This window comes from Crocodylus siamensis, chromosome 5 (assembly GCF_052110815.1).
Source record: "Crocodylus siamensis isolate JL-2025a chromosome 5, ASM5211081v1, whole genome shotgun sequence".
Classification (NCBI taxonomy): Eukaryota; Metazoa; Chordata; order Crocodylia; family Crocodylidae; genus Crocodylus; species Crocodylus siamensis.
Window position 1 is genome coordinate 8,023,458 of NC_143399.1, and position 16,768 is coordinate 8,040,225.

The 16,768-nt window shown below is 36.3% G+C and overlaps 1 protein-coding gene across 1 annotated transcript in view; it reads right to left on the minus strand.

Annotated features, from left to right (window-relative positions):
- The window catches only part of FAF1 (Fas associated factor 1), a 301,437-nt gene that overhangs the window by 192,891 nt on the left and 91,778 nt on the right, over window positions 1-16,768 (minus strand). The window contains exons 5-7 of the mRNA XM_090047052.1: window positions 14,619-14,710; window positions 14,036-14,121; window positions 3,122-3,227 (exon numbers count right to left, since the gene is read on the minus strand). Coding sequence (XP_089903178.1) covers window positions 3,122-3,227; window positions 14,036-14,121; window positions 14,619-14,710 — 284 coding nt within the window. The remainder of the gene's footprint in view (window positions 1-3,121; window positions 3,228-14,035; window positions 14,122-14,618; window positions 14,711-16,768) is intronic.

The window sequence follows — 16,768 nt, forward strand, 5'->3', positions numbered from 1 at the left end:
TTCCAAGTTAATAACTCTCCTCCCCCTTTCTCTCTCTCACATGCACACCCAAATCCCACACATCTAAAAAGACAGTTTCAATTCCAGTTTTTACCCTGTTTTTAAACAGTACTAACAGCCACATTCAGTTAAAACCATAAATTATCACCTAGATGTTTCTGTACAAAAAGCTGGAGATGTAGGGAAAAATTCCTAACACAATCTCCCAAATCCAAATACAGGACATAAAGAAGGGAGAGAATATGGTTCCAGACCTGAACTCTGGGGGCTTATATCCATCTGTTGTAAAATTATCTGCCCAATTATTTCTAGTAGGGCAATACATATGTAAAATAACAAGCATTCTTGTAATAACCATTCTCCAATTATTAGATATTTTTAAGATACAGTCTAAAAGAAAAGCACAGAGCTAAAACTGAAGTAGTAATCATAAAGGATGACCGTTAACATGACAGATTTAACTCACTGCAAAATATTCACAACAGTTTTAAAAGATTATTTAAAAAATAGTCCGGGGAAGAGAGACACATTTATCCTTTTCAAGTCAGCAGCATTCAAATATATTTAACAACCCAAACAACAGGCCCTGGAGAGACAGTTGCATCCAACTGTGGCAAGCGACGGAACATTTCTAGAATTTTAAATATTTCTTTTAATAATTGATATAGTCATTTTGAATCTTTCTGCATAGGATATAAGGTGTGAGTAGATTGCATTAACACTGCTTAAACATTTCAACTTGTCAGTATGGCCAACTCGATTTCTGAAATATTTGCAGTATTTTCCCATCGAAACAGTAATAAAGGTAGAATAAATATATGCCACTGCTTTATAATCACTGAACATTAATGAATATTTTATGTCTTTTTAAATCTCCCTGTTTAATTTAAAAGGGTGAAATTAAGTCTCCTTCCTGCAATATGCCAATTATCTGTAAATCAAACAATAACTTGGCCATTATACTCCTTTTTGTTAATATAGGAGAAGCTAATTTGAAAACACTGAATGGTGTTTTTAGGTAATAATTGAATAGTGCTTCCTGCCCCCTTGTGGTTGACAACTGCAACTTGCATAAAGCATTTCAACTACCACAAAAATATAAGAGGGGATAAAGTAAACTATTAATTTGTTAAAGTGCAAATGAGAGAGTGAAGAACAATCTAACAAACTCAAGGAAACAAAAAATCACCAATCTTCCCCCTGCCACCCAAAAAATCATGAGGCCACTAAATTAATCGGTTTCTTGCTGTGGTTCTCATTCTTTGCTAACATGCAAAAACTGAAAAAGCATTAGAGAGTTAACATGCAAAACAATGACATGGTGTTGCAATTAGATCAACATGAACAGCCCCTTCGGCTCATGCAGATCCCCACTGGCTCTGTTTAAGATGTAAGGGTCCACCTGTTCAATTGCAAGGCAAGGGCCTGAAGTAAGAAAGAAGATCTAGAGTTCTTTTTTTTATTCTAAAACACTTGCTTCAGCTCAGAATTGCATGGATAATTTTTCTACATCCAATGTGGTGCTTTACCTAATGGCATTACCCAACACAGTAAAATAGGGTGAGTAAAGAACTCCATGTTGGACTTAATAATGAATTTTCTTCCTTTTATTGGTTTAAACAGGAATCCTGAATTTTAAACAGCTTGTTTTTAAATGAAATTGCCTTTGTGTACCAATACCATAAGACACTGAAATCATTCTGTCATCATCAAGAGACAAGATATCTTCGGTGAACATAAAAATACCCAATATTCTTTTAGTCACTGCATCAGGTTTCAGACTCCTTCAGTGCAACAAAAATCTTTGGAGAAACAGCATATTAAAACATTTTCACAACATGGATAAAAAAAGATACACATAATATGTACGAGATTAATTTCCTTTGAGGACTGTCAATTTCATTTTAACTGTTAAAATTAAAAAGCATAAATCCACATTCTTAACATATTTACAGAAATCTTCAAAAGGCATTTTTATTTAGAAGAGTGTACCTCCTGAAAAGATAAGTTTCAACAGAGTGCGGTTGTGCATTTACATTGAAACGCAGTTTAATGCATTAACATCTGCTTTAAAGGCAACAGACTTTCACAAGGGGGAGAATCTTTTCAAGGTGGGGGAGTGAGGGGGACAAGCAAATTTAAAATGACCCAGCTAGAATTCCCAGAAAAAAATAGTATTTATACAGGAGATGACAAATGTACACTTAGTGTGGGTTCTTATTCCTGTAATATTATGGAACTAGTACTCTGTCATGCATTGCATGGCAAAAAAATTTAAGAAAATTTGCTAAATCTTACAAAAATGATCGAGGGGAAAAATCTCAGACCAATAATAAATATGTACTTCAAATGTAAAGCAAATATTTACTTTTCAGAACTGCCATCAGGAAATAGTAAGGATTCATCATTCAAACACATTTCTAAAATAAACTTGCCAGATTCTTAGAAATGGATTATGCACTAGGTGCCATGTGAAGCACAGCAATGGGCAACAATCTTTTCCCACTGAAAAGAGTTAAGAAATAGGGGTTTCCAGTTCTATAACTGGAGGGTCAAGATGTATATCACAGACAATATTTGTTGCTAGGGGATTTAATTCCAACACTGTTCTTTGTGACAACACCTCTTGCTGGCCACTCTAGAGAACAACAGTGAAATTGTCTGTACAAAGAAACCACTTCCAACCCAGCCAGAGTTAACGTACTGGAAGAGAAAAAAGTAGTGCCATACTTTCTTAGTACATGGGAAGGCTGCAGGTTAAGAGAAAGCAAGTTAGAGATAACTTTATGGGATTCAACATCAAACACACCTGAACAACCACCAACTTTCCTCTAAACTCCTTAATAACTAATTTCATAATTAACATGATGTATATATTTTACTCTTAAAGTATAAAATGTTACAGAAAATCTATTTCTTTTAAATAGGAAAACTATTTGTATAAATTCTAGGGCAGGTTTTTACCTTATCTACAGTAATCTTTGACAACCCAGTTAATTAAAACTCAAAACTGATTAATGAAACAAAGGAGTTCCAACCAGAACCTACAAGCCCTCTTTAACAGAGTTGACATTAGATATAATGAGCTACATTTATTCTTCAGCTGTGAGACAGAACTAACCTCCTGAATGGTACTGCTTCCTGAGAAGTTGAGGTTGTACTCCCGCTGGACTTCTCGATGGGTGATGATCAGCATGAAGTTTTGATTTAATGACTCCTGCAGGGCCCTGAAATGGTTGAAAGAAAAACAAGAAAATCAGGGATAAGCATGTTCTAGCTTGCTTTACCGTTAGCTGCAAAAACCCCAGGAGTAGCCGAAACCCAACATGGACAAGTCTAGGCACAATGTTATCATCTCTTTTTCTGCTCCTAAAGACAAGAGAGCATGCGGAGAATGACCAAAGGCTAACCTGCTAACTCCTTCTCTGGTAAGGTGACTGCCACCTCAAAGGCTATGTTTTATTCTCTCAATTTTGAAAAAAAATTAGGCTATGCCATTATCATAAATATTAGCTATATTTAGAACATATATCATTTCATTACCAGGCTTGCAAGTATATCTACATTCAGCCAAACAAGCTACACTATACATCGGAAACCCATTTTAAATACAGAAGGACAAATCCTGCAGTGACTTCAGCAAGGCTTCCCGAAATGTAAATCAGGGCAAGATTTCACCTATATAGAATAATTCAGATCACATAAATCCAGATAGATAAGAAACAGAAAACTAACTAATATTGTTTTTATGAATGAGGCTACTTTAATTATATTTACTAAACAGGTTATACTAAAACACCAACACAGTATTTATATTAACTCATCTATTCCAAGGACGGCTGAACAAAACAGTGTCTATCTACTTTATTTTCCTGTATCTTGCTCTTCTGAGAATGATAAACCTTGTGATCATTCAGATCTGCACAGCTCCAGGTTACTGTTTTCCCTTTAAACCCAAATTTGCCTTTGACAATGAAGAAAAACTGAAGAGCAGACCTCCCATGCTGATGAGCACAATTATACCTTAAGAAAGATTTTCATAGTAACATGAAAGCCCCAGTTTGCTTTCTTTTCATAGAATAGCTAATTATGATCTCCATTTTTTCAACACAAGGTTTATTCAACACTCACTGGAAGATGTCCACAAATTAATTTGTTTTAGATCTCAAGTTAAGTTCCCAGATAGAAAATAACTGTTTAAGCAAATTTATTTCCATCTTTTTCCAATCCCAAGCATAATTTACAATAAAAATACATGATAATACTGCAGAAGCCAGCCAATGTCTTTTACAACATTAATAACTGTAGTATTATAAAGATACAACACATGACATGTACATAAGTGAACAAGTAATTCTATACTTCATACCTGGAGTTGACTGCATCTCCTACAAACTAATTCTATAAAAAGTTTTAAAATTGTTAACTGTATTTCAACAAAGATTAAATATTTTCTGGAAAAAACACATTCTTAAACACGTTTTTACTTCCTCATAATGGAGTCTGGATTTTGAAAACTGACTGACTGTTAGCCTAATTTTAAAAAAAATAAGAAGTGTCACTGGTGTTTACTGTTATAACAAGTATTAATAAAGAAAATATGGGCTGGAATGCAAAACACAACCATACATATAATGCAATGCCCGTATTAGCTTTTATGTGTTGGAGAGAGTTCAGTGGAAAGTCCATTACACCCTGGTCCTTTTTTATTCCTTCCATTACTGTCTTTAAAAATCATCTCTCTTTGAAATTATCAGTCATTTGTACGTTCCAGTATGGATGGACACACATACAGATATGCATGCTTTTTACAGCATCATTTTACAATAAATTGTTCTAACACTCCTGAACAATTAAGCAACAAAAGTTAAAAGCCAGTCCTGCAAACTTATTGCACATAATCTTGCCTACTATAATCTTGCTCAGGCCACGAAACACGCCTCTTTTGCAGTGGTGCAGGGACACAGCCAGGTGCCCAGGGGACAGGCACAGTGGCAACTTTCAGTTGCTGCATGTTCACAGTTGTGATCGTGCAGCCGGCAGCAGCAGCTGTTTTTTTTCACCTCCTCCCTTCCCAAAATTAGCACAGGGGGTGTTTGCCCCATTCCCGAATACGTAGTTTCTTTCATTGTGCACACGGGGTGGCAGCACAAGGGGCGTTTCATTCATTCGCACAAGGGGTGTTTGCCCCATTCACTAAGACCCACTGCTTTTTCGCAAAACACAGTCCAAGCTTTTGGGAATGACGTCCTGGAGGCTTCCTAAGAACATCCATCAAGTCCCTTGGAAGTCATACCTAATGTCAATACATGCAACCGATTCTGATAATTGGAAATTGGTCAAGAAAAAACCAACAGATTATGCAACCCAAAGCACTCCCTTGTCAGGGACTGGATAGTTGTGGTCTTAAATTTTGTTCCTGTTCAGAAAGCACAATGTCTTAGAACAGGTGTCAGCAACCCAAGGTCCCAGGCCTGATCCGTTCCACAGTGCCACATGATCAAGCCTGTGGACATGGGGCTTCTGTGGCAGGGGGCTTCCAGCAACAGTCACTCAGCCCTGCCATTCAGGGAAAAGTGACAGCAATGGCTAGGTCCTAGCACCTGTCCGCCTGACCGAAACTGGGTCACTCCTGCCCAGAAAGGTTACCGACTGCTGCCTTTGAACGATCGGTACTTGGAGACACTGCACTTGCATGACAAATGAAACAATGTCTTCCTGCATGGATTCCCACAATCGTAAGCAGGCATTTCCCTGAAGCCAACACAACTTTAGGAAGTACCTCACATGTCTGCTGTCAGCAAAGCTGTTACATTTTCAAATTTCTGAACTTAAATTAAGACTGTGTACCTGTATGTTTCCTTTTGTGGCCCATTCTTATTAGACTTATCAATCGATCATTATGTCTGTGTTACATTTATTATGGCAAAAGCCAGGTTGCTTTAGCAAGACTGCAGCACCAACATTTCTGGTCATCTTTTTCACATCTTTATCCTTCTCTAACATTTTAGACTTTCAAACGACACATAACTTTGTTGGGAAAATGTCAGCATGTGAAGTTGACATACACAAATTAAACTGGAATATACTAGGAGTGCTTGTTACAGCTCCTTCCTACTTTTTTTTGAAAGTTTTCTGCAGTTGTTAACACTTGCTTTCTATTTCCCTGAATCAGAAGTCAACACATATCTATATCTGTAGCTATCTCTCTCTCTCTCTACCTCTCTATCTATATCTATCTATCTATCTCAGGAATTTTTAAGGACATCAATTCCAGTGATATATTGGCTGAAAATGTGATCATTAACCAGAAATGCTCTTCATCAGGGGACAGTTCGCCACTCTTTCCTCACGCAGTATCTTATTTGAATTTTGCTGGAGTAGGAGATATACAGGGAAATGTTTTTCCTCTTATTTTCTCATCTGGCTATTTTACATGAAAAGTATAAAAAATTTAAGACCAAGACTTTCAAAAACAACTAGTCATTTTTTGTGTGTCAGTCATGGCTGCCCTACTAAGACAACTGGCTTCTTCACACTGTCAGTGGTTGGATTCTCAGTATATTCTCCAACTCAGGCTCTTTTAAACTATGGTCACAAACTAATGCCACAAAAACTGATGTATCAAAAAAATCACTTGTTGCTTCCAACAATCCTGGCTGAAGTATATGGCTATTAAAGTACCTATTCTTCAAAAATGTATTAAGACATGAATAGTACAGTTTAATTATTTAGACCCTGAATTAAAAGTATATCTAAAACCATTTCAAGTTATAGACAAGTTAATAAAACAGGTGTTTGAAGGAAGGCTCCCAACTCCTTAGACAAGCAACTAAACAAGTAATTCTGATCCTAAAGGGTCTGAGAAATGAGAAGTTCCTCAGCATTTTTGAGGATCCACTCTACAGCCTCAGTTAATTACTGGGGGATCCACACGCTTGAAAATGAGGATTTTTTTTAAAGGTACCTAAATCTGTATTTAGGAGCCTAACTTTATGGATGGCACCCATCTTTTAAAATCTTAGCACAAGTGTTTCCTTCAAATGTGATCAGTTAAAGCAAAATAGTCTCTTCCAGATAAAAGATTAACAAAGATTTGGGCTAAATTCTGTTTCCCACTGAGGTCTGGGAGGAGCTTACCATTAATTTTAATGGGGTCAAGATCTGAGTCTCAGTTAATGGACAGAAACATATTAAAAAATCATCAACTAATACTAGAACTGTGTCCTCATTCTGCACACCCTGACTCACAAAAGACTCCTTATTGATTGATGGACTTCATATTCCCATTTATTGCATTCCTGGCTGAAACAACTGCATGTTTCATGGTCAGTGTGGGGGCAAGAAACTCCATAATGCCACGTCCCATACACCATGGCAATTGAGTATGCATGTCCCTGAGATAACCAAATCCAGGAACTGGAATATGAAGTTTGTGGCCTGAAGGGAAGCTTCTCCCTATGAGCAATGAAGGCTCAAACAAGTAAGTTTTCACAAGTACTATCACTTATATTACTTATTATTTGTATTCTCCAAGAGCCTAGAAGCCATCATCATAAACTAGGGATCAAGTGAGGTTGGCATGATGAAATACACAGAAAAAGATGATCCCCTACCCAAAAAGAGGTTAAAATCTGCCTAACGTGCTTAAAATTAATAAAAGGTTGTGGGGGGTTTTTTACATCAGAAATCTCTCTCTCAATGCTCCAACTGCAACTACTTGGTTAAACATACATGGTATATTTTGGTAATTATCTTATGCACACAGTTAAAAAATAAACATAACACAGCACAACACAATATAACATACCTATCACACTATTCAAAGTTAAACTTAGCGTCTGAAGGATTTTTGTGTGGGGGTACTTCCAATCCGGTAGCAGAAAATAAAGCTTACACTCTACCTATGCAAAGCTGAGGAAGTTGGTTAGTAATTACAGTATTTTAATTTTTTCTTTAATTTTTCATCACATTAAATTACCCATTTTCTAGTTATTGTATAACACTGTAAAATCCTGATTAAAAAACTAATTTCTTTTTATATGCAAAATAATTTGGTTATATATCACATGAAAGCCTCAAGGGTTATTTTCTATGCATTTGTTGGCAAACTAACATTTCAAAGCCCTAGGCATTCTTTGAAATAACAAGAGTGGACTTATCCAACATGAAATTATAGAACTATAGGACTCAAAGTAACGTCTTGGGCCATCAAGGCCAGTCTCCTGCATTCACAGGCAGTCATTTATCTTGAGAGTATTAAAAATCATCCACTATAGCCCATCTTCCATCTCTTATTGTGGTCAAGGTTTAATGCTTCATAAGAGGGGTAGGGATACCAATCCAACATTCATGAGGGATTGATTTAAAAAAAAAAATCCTCTCTGTCCTCTACAGGCAACTAGCAGAAACCCTGAACATCTCTCATCTGAGGAGAGAGTTGCCAAAGAGCTATCAAATACTTGAATTCACATATCACAAGCATTGCTTTTTGATCCAAGAACAACCCTTTCCTATCTCCTTTCCCTAAACCTGTCAACCCCCTTCCTGAACCTAGGCAAGCTCACTGTCCCCTTTGCTCTGTTAAGAGCATTCCACACCTTCTTCCTTCCAATTGTTAGCAACATTCTTCTAATTTCCTGTCTGAAATGGTTCATAACCAATTTGTAGCCATTTCATCTCATGCTGTTGTTCTCTAACTGAAATAGTTTATTCCTCACTGATATTAATGCTGTAAATGTATTTTATAAAAAGTAAAAGATCTCTCTTCTCAACCTCCATTTTGCTAAGCTAAACAAGCAAAGCTCTTTTAATTTCATCCCATAAGGAAGAGTCTCCATTCCTTGAACTATCCTACTAGCTATTCCTTGTATCTGTTCCAGTTAAAATTATCCAAGAAACTAAAAATTGTTAAAAAAAAAATCAAAATTCACCTCTGCTAGTATTTTCCAAATGTTCTCTTTTCATTCAATTCTTATCATTCTTTTTATGAAATTCACTAATTTTTCCCCATTAGGCAAGATTTTTTTGAGCCCTCCCAAAATCCCAGAATATTATATAAATAGGTATGACACATGGTAATTAACATTTCCATTTTAAACTTACAGATTTCTACAAGCTCGTGTCAACAGAAGTCCAAATTTACTGTAATTACAGATTATTTACATTAAAACAAAATAAGAAATCAGTATGTAAATGTAATGTTTGTTGTAGCTAATGCTGCAGGCGATGGCAGATTAGGTTCAAACAGCAATCAGTTAGAAAATCTGGCTAACATGTAAATGAGCAGCAGCTCTTCTGTTTACATTCTACTGCATTTTAAACTTCAGGATTTTAAAACTGTCTCATGAGCAGATGTGAAAATAAAACATTAATCTTACCATTATTATTATTGAAGCTTTCAAAGTAACTAAAGCAAGGCACTGCTCCTGTCCAGCTAAACAGACAATACTAATAATTGGAGTTGCAGATTACATCGTTCTTAATTAACACTCTGCTACAGTTGTTAGCATACACCAAGGCACCATGTCATAATCACCACTGCTCTGTAACAATCTTAAAACGCATGTAATGAATGAACAGGCTATTACTCTGAAGATACTTTTTCAAAATTTCTATCTATCCACGTGATTTACCTGCTCATATATTTTGAGTTAAAGGAAATACACTGTTTACAAAAATCCTTTACAGAAGCCTACATAGTAAACAGTTTTTAATTGCTACAGGTAATTTAATGGTACTGTAACTAGAAATAGGAAGCCTCAGACCTTCCAGTAATTCACAGAACATAATTCACAGAAACATACCAGATCACCTAGACTATGTACAGACAGTCAAAAAGCCTGAGGCTTAACTGATTTAGTGGCAGGTTAGTCTAAAATGCATAGAGTGAACCAATAGCAAATGAACATTCACTTTTGACTCCAGAAATGCAGCTACATGCCTGCAGTGGCTCAGGCCAGAAGCCAGAGGGTGCTAAGAGCACGCCTGCCTGCTCAGCTAGAGCAGACAGCTTGGAGCCAAGGCTAGCCTGCCCACCCTGCGAGGGTAGATCAAGGCTTGCAGGGGAGCTGCAAAGCATCTTGGGATGCTGGGGGATTGTGAATTAACTCTGGGGGGGGATGTGGGACAGAAGTTCAATAAACTGATTCAACCTAAGTCAGTGCAGTCTGAGACTCCATCCATCCAAGTTTATCTTAAAACCATCTTGGTCATTTGAAAGTGGTTTATATGCACTGAATATCTATTGTGTTACAGATTTGAACCAGTTTCCAATAACTTCTACCGGTTTATGTGCAATTTCTGTCCCTAGGCCTATAGAACAACTTGATAAATCTGGTGTCAGAGAGATTCATACAGGAATAAGAGCCCCTGGAGATGGAGTGACCATGCACGGCAAGGAAAGGGGAAGATACAAGAGGATCCTTGGGTCCACACAGCAAGCCATTCAGCCATCCCTTTGCTTTCTCTGTACTGTGTTTGCCAATACTTCCTTTCCACCCTTGGTTTGGCCCGTTTGGATGCAGTAAGAAATAGAGGTAGCATAAGGTAGCCCCCAGAAATAGCAGAATAGTTGCCAAGGAATTTATTATTCAGTGTTGTAAGACAGGCACACTGTAGCATCCTGCGTTTCCATTGTCTTTTGATTGTCTTTTATGGATAGCTAAATATGGCAAAGGGAACATACTAAAATTGTAGAAGCAGGTCATGTACGTTTGACTGGTCTTTAACATTTCTTTTTCTAAAATGTGTCAGTATAGCAAGTTGTGGTTACTATTGCCATGCTGCTGGCTTGTTATAATTCCAACTTCCACAACATTTGGCAGCTAAATCACAACCTGTACCCTTGGTTTTACCACCATTCAGTTGCAATTCACTGTACTTGTGTTGACTATAAAATGTTTGCTGGTCTGACACACCATGAATGGTTGCAGATATCCTACCAGGTTTTTTGTTTAAACTGCATAATCACTTTGCTGTAATGTTTAAATGCTAGCCTTGATCAGCTGAGGTGTTAAATTCCTCAGCCAGTCTGCGTCAGCCAACCTTGAAGCATAGGAACAGATGGGGGAAGTATATTTGTAGACATGATTATCCTTCAGTGCCAGGGACAGGCACAAGGTACAAGTCTGTAGAGTAATGGCCAGAATTTTTTTTTTAAACAAAAAAGGGCATGAATGCCAAAAGGTCATGGGCTGGAAATTCAGACTTTTGAAATACTGCACTTTTCTGGAGATATTACAAGTCAAGATTATTTATCTCTACAGGAAATTATAAGGGCATTTGAAGAAAAAGGCAGATGGCAGACTCTTGAATATGTGGCAAAGTTCCTTAACATCCATCAATGAATAGATGTTATCTGCAATTTAAAAAAAAAGTGTGATGCTAACAAACTAATCTAAATAAACACTGACCTATCAGTAGGCAGTAAACAGTGTAACTGGGTTTGGTACATTGCTTCAATTAGATGTGTTTTGATCTCCATTGATGCTTTAATTGGAGACAAGCTTCCCTTTTCATCTAGAATTTATGACTTCAGGGAGATGATCTAGCCTTCAAATTATAAATGTTTAAGTATCCACTAATTAATCATCATTTAGCATCTCAAAGCTTCCAAACTCATCTTTAAAATACTACAAAATAATTTCCACCAGGAAACGAGTTTCAACTGTAAAGTAGTGACAATGTCACCCTAATTTTACTACAGTATTCTTTTATATTGTGCGTTTGAACACTTTAAAGTGATCAATATTTTTTTCATTCAATATACAGGACTACGAAATAAAGTAAATATCCTTTTAAAGCCTGCATCTTGTATCTGAATTCAATAAATAACATTTAAAAATGAGCATCCCTCTAAGCTATGAACACTTATACAAAATTAGATTTTCAATAATAAATAATGTGCAACCAGACCTGGTCCAAAAGTTTTCAACTTTCAGAACTGATGTAAAAATGCTGCATTGCAATTAACACTGGGGGTGGGGGAGTGGGAGGGCTCAAAATCAAGAACATTTACCCATACAGCTTTAGCTATTTGTCCACTACTTTATATATACACAACTGCTCATTTATGACTATAATTCCTGCCTATAAGAAGAACACTAATAAAATCATAACATAATCACATCACCCCTAAACATGGCTTCTGTCCAAAAATCTGTACTCCTAAAATACACCATTTGCCATGTCAAAAAAGTTAATACATCTAGGCTTGATAATCCAAGAATGGAAAAGTGCCCTAAAGTTAAAGAACTACCACAAAGTTTATGCTATGCATGATTCTCTGTCCCTCTATTTTTTTTTCAATTTTAAATTAACATCACATACATCTGTATACCTCTGCTGAACTAGTATGGCTCTACAGCAGAAGTTTTCTTTAGTAATACTCTCCAATAGCGCAGGGAGGACATTTATCTAAAGATTTTTAAAAATGATTTCTGAACCCGTATTATCCACCCTTCTTTATCGTCAAGCCCATTTCCTCCTTCATGTCCTACACACCTGCTTACTCATAACACTCTGCTGTACCCCAGTTAGAAGAGGCTACCTAGAGAAACTTCCATCCTTGGAAGTTTTCAAGAGCAAGTGAGACAGACACTTGGCCGGGATGGTTTAGTTGGGGCTGATTCTGTCTTGACCAGGGGGCTGGGCCAGATGACCTTGTGAGGTCCTGCCCAGCCCGACTTCCCTATGATCCTAGTTTTCCTTTAAACAATTGCTCACGTAGAATTCTCAAATTTAAAAATTTGATTCAAAGCAGCACCATCATCAACTACTACTGTGAGCACTGTGCACAGAGGCTTGGATTCAAAAGGAATCCAAAGACACCTAAGGGAATTAGGTGCCCAACTCCTATTAAAATTATTTGAGTGAAAATAATTCTCCTGGGGGCTTTTAAAAATCCAAGCTAGCACTTTCATTCCCTCTGTGAGACACAAGTAGCTTAAAGTAATACTTTTATATTCTTACTAGTTACAATGCAGAATTTTTGCTCTTCAATTGATTTTCAAGTATTATCATTACTGGTAACATATCTGTATTTGTAACCATCTCTACAGAGACCCCAGTAAGCTAACACCCAATAACAGTAAAAGAAAAAATAATTACTTCTTAAGACAACATGACTGCAATTTATTTTATCAGTGATGTGTGGTTTGAATGAGTAACAATGCAACTGTTCCTATTTGCTTGTTCTGTTGGTAGGACATTATATTCTATTAGACTCAATTACTGTGCACCCCCTGGTGGCTATGTAATAATGTTAACTACATTTTTACTAGTAAAATTCATACTACAAAAGAAGTACCTGCCAAAGACAAGTTCTGGTGACCAGACCAGACCATAAGAATAATATATTAATTGATGACTGAGATAGTTGCATTTCATTTTTAACAGAATAATTCATTTTCAAAACAGCGTTATTCAATAAGCTATTTTAATGCTATTGGTTTTTATTTAATGATGTAAAGCAGAAAAGAGCAACACAGAAGATAACTTCATTTCCTTTAATTGAGAGAAATTATCTGGCATTATCACCTACATGCAAAAGTCCACAAGTCCAGTGAGAGGTGACAGCCTAAGGTAAAATCTTAACTATTTGGAAAGGAATAATGCTGAACTGCTGGTGATCTGATGATGTTTTATAGATACTTATATCTAAAGAAAAAAACCTTACATAAGATACATCTTTAAAGGCCATCTTCTGCTCTGTGTGCGCAAAACTGCATTTGCACATATATTCATCCACAATGATGAAGTGTAAAACTCCGTATGTACACTTTATACAGTTAGACTCCAGTGAAGACAAGGGGTAGAGAATTTATTCTTCCAAATCTTTTTTTTTTAAACAAATGAATTTCGAGGTTGTAAATCTGACCTGTAAGTCAATGTTTTAGACTAGCACAGTTGTTATAAGGGTACATAGTTTTACTCGTATAAAAACAGATGCTCTTTTGAATTCCAGATTTTTTCACAAAAGTAACATAGAACTGCAGATAAGTTCATGTTGGTATAGTTTATGAGAAAGTCTTACCCAGAATTACTTGAAGGATGGGGCAGTTCAGGTGTTAGAACATAAAGACTGTTGTTTTTTGGCAAATGTAGAGTTTTTAAAACAGTCTGAAAAAAAATGTTCAGAATTAAAAATTATACATTATAATTTATACAATACTGCAGTGTTTGAAAATCCCAAGACCATTTTTCTCTTGTTATATATATAAAGTTATATATTCTATTAAGTGTGTATAGCTTAATAATGCTACAGAATAATAAAATATTTTGCCTAAAGATTCATTCCTTATTGCTAATTTAATAATTTGCTTTCTGCAGGCACAAATGTCATACCACACTGACCACAGAAATTCAGGGGGAAATCTCATGTAATCCCATTACAAAGTTTAAGTGAATTGATTTCTTACGTTAGTTTGACATTTGAGATTTCTAGTAATACTATTAGAAATCTAATCTCTTCATTTGTAATCCTCACCTACACACGCAGGGGTGTAGCTGGTCTAATAAAAGATATCGGATTTACCCAAAAACTTTGTCGCTTACATGCATTCATTTTGTTGGAAACATTTGAATAATTTCTTGGTAAAACTGTAGGAAAAACTTACACTATCATCTACATCTCCGGTCTTCCATCCTTTAAGCAACATTTTAGATGCAGGAATTTGAAGTTCATTCTCTAAAATGCGTTTGATCTCTCCTGCAAGGAGACAAAGAGAAAACATGTCACCAAAATCATATTAGCAACTTTTTTCTATATTCAGGTTAATCAGGTGTCAGATCTTCCCTCACTGCAAGTGTACAACGTAGGAGCTAGGAAGCTTAAGTGTGAAGTGCCCTATTTTGCAAAATGCATACAATTTTTTCAGCAACTTTCCTCACTAAATACCTTAACATCACAAATAAAAAGACGAAGTCAAAAAAAAAAAAAAAAAAAAACACAACACGCAACAAAAAACCCATTTCACTATCCCCAAGATTCCAGACAAAAACTAGGGGTGAAAAAGCAAGTAAAATTAGTCCCCATTTTTTTTTTAAGTTAACGTCACTAAATTCCAAAAGTACTCATCCCAAATGAGTTAAGAAAAGAAAGAAAAACACTACAACGATGTCCTTCGATTTCAAAATAAATCCACAAGGCACAAAAAATGACCTTGTACCCACTGACTTCAAGGGTCAGGACCCTGAACGCACTTCTTCCTTAAATGAGGTTGGGAATTTGGGGTTTTTTTTAACCAAATACAAGCGCTTTGTTTTATTCTTTAAAAACAAAACAGACAAGAACCTCAATTTGTTAAAAGTGAAATGGTTTACAGAAAAGGATTTATATTTCAACCAATTTTTCATTAGCAATTATTTTGGAAAACTGCTTTAAAATACTCCAAAACACTCCTAAATTAGAGTTTCTAGTTTTGCGTCAAAAGTAGCTTTTCATTTAGAATATTAAGGTGATTAAAATAAAAAATAAAAGGTCAAAGTCAAAATGAAATATTTCAAGAGAACAAAAGATTTTTTTGGTTCATTAGTTTATGGGATTTTTCAGATGGCTCTCTCATCCTGCTTCAGAACAAAAATAAAATGATGACATTTTTAAAAATATATCCTTACACAGGAAATCCATTTCCTGCATAAGATCTATTCATTCCGTTAACCTGAATCTCTCAAGTACCTTACAAAACCTCAGTAATTTTTATGAATTCATTATACCAAAAATGAAATTTCTGGTTACAGTGTTCACTCAGGTCACAGTAGCAGGAATGCCAATGTACAACATTTCAGCACAAATCTGAGCAGACTCTTACGGAAGTTCAGCCTAGCAGCTAGCCCTTTGCCTTATATTTTCATGAAGAAGGTACTGATTATTGCTAGTTAGAAGTAACCAGAAGACGCTTTTTAAAGAATAGGTCAAAAAAATTAAGCTTTAATGATGATGGATTGGATTATTTTTTAACGACGTTGATTTTAAAGCATGGTCTCAATGGTTTTTCAAATACAGTGACTGTTAAATTACTATGGTTAGGATTTTCCCCATAATCCTCCCTTTCATATTTCTGGCACAAGCATCCTGCTGTCTGGGGAGAGGAGGGATGCTCTGTTTCATCTAAGAACATTTTGATATAGCAGACGAATGGACCGTGCATTCGGGTGTGGCACTTGATGCATCTCAGAAGGAAGGATGTTCTTGCTGTAGCAATATCAATGGGGTAATGAAAGAAAAAAACTTACGGAATCATGTATTGATCAAAGGAGACCGGGGTACCCAAAAGAAAACGGAAGCAATATCTGGAGAGTAGTCCTTAAGAGCAGCTTCATGTTCTACTTTTAAAATGTATTCGCTGAAAGTGTGGAAGAACCCATTCTAGAACTGAGATGGGTTCTAGATGAGAAGTAAGACGTGAAAGGGAAAACACCTGGGTATAGCAATCAAAGTAATAACATTAGCAGTACTCTCAGCATTTCCAGTTTTTTATCCCTTTTTTAATTAAAATATTGACATGCAGCACTCCAAGGAAATGCACAAGAAATATTTTGAGTTTTACATAATGAAATCCAAGAGCTTGACCAGGAATTCTCAGGTCAGCTCATGGAGGCAGCGAAGTCTAAGGATGTGGTAGTCATGGGGGACCTGAACTTCCCAGACATCTGCTGGGAAGAGCAGTCAGCCAGATCTGACCACTCACATAGATGAAGGTCCTGCATTTGGGCTAGGAACCTAACCCAGGAGGTGCACAGCCCCACCAGGGTAGACACCTTGTTG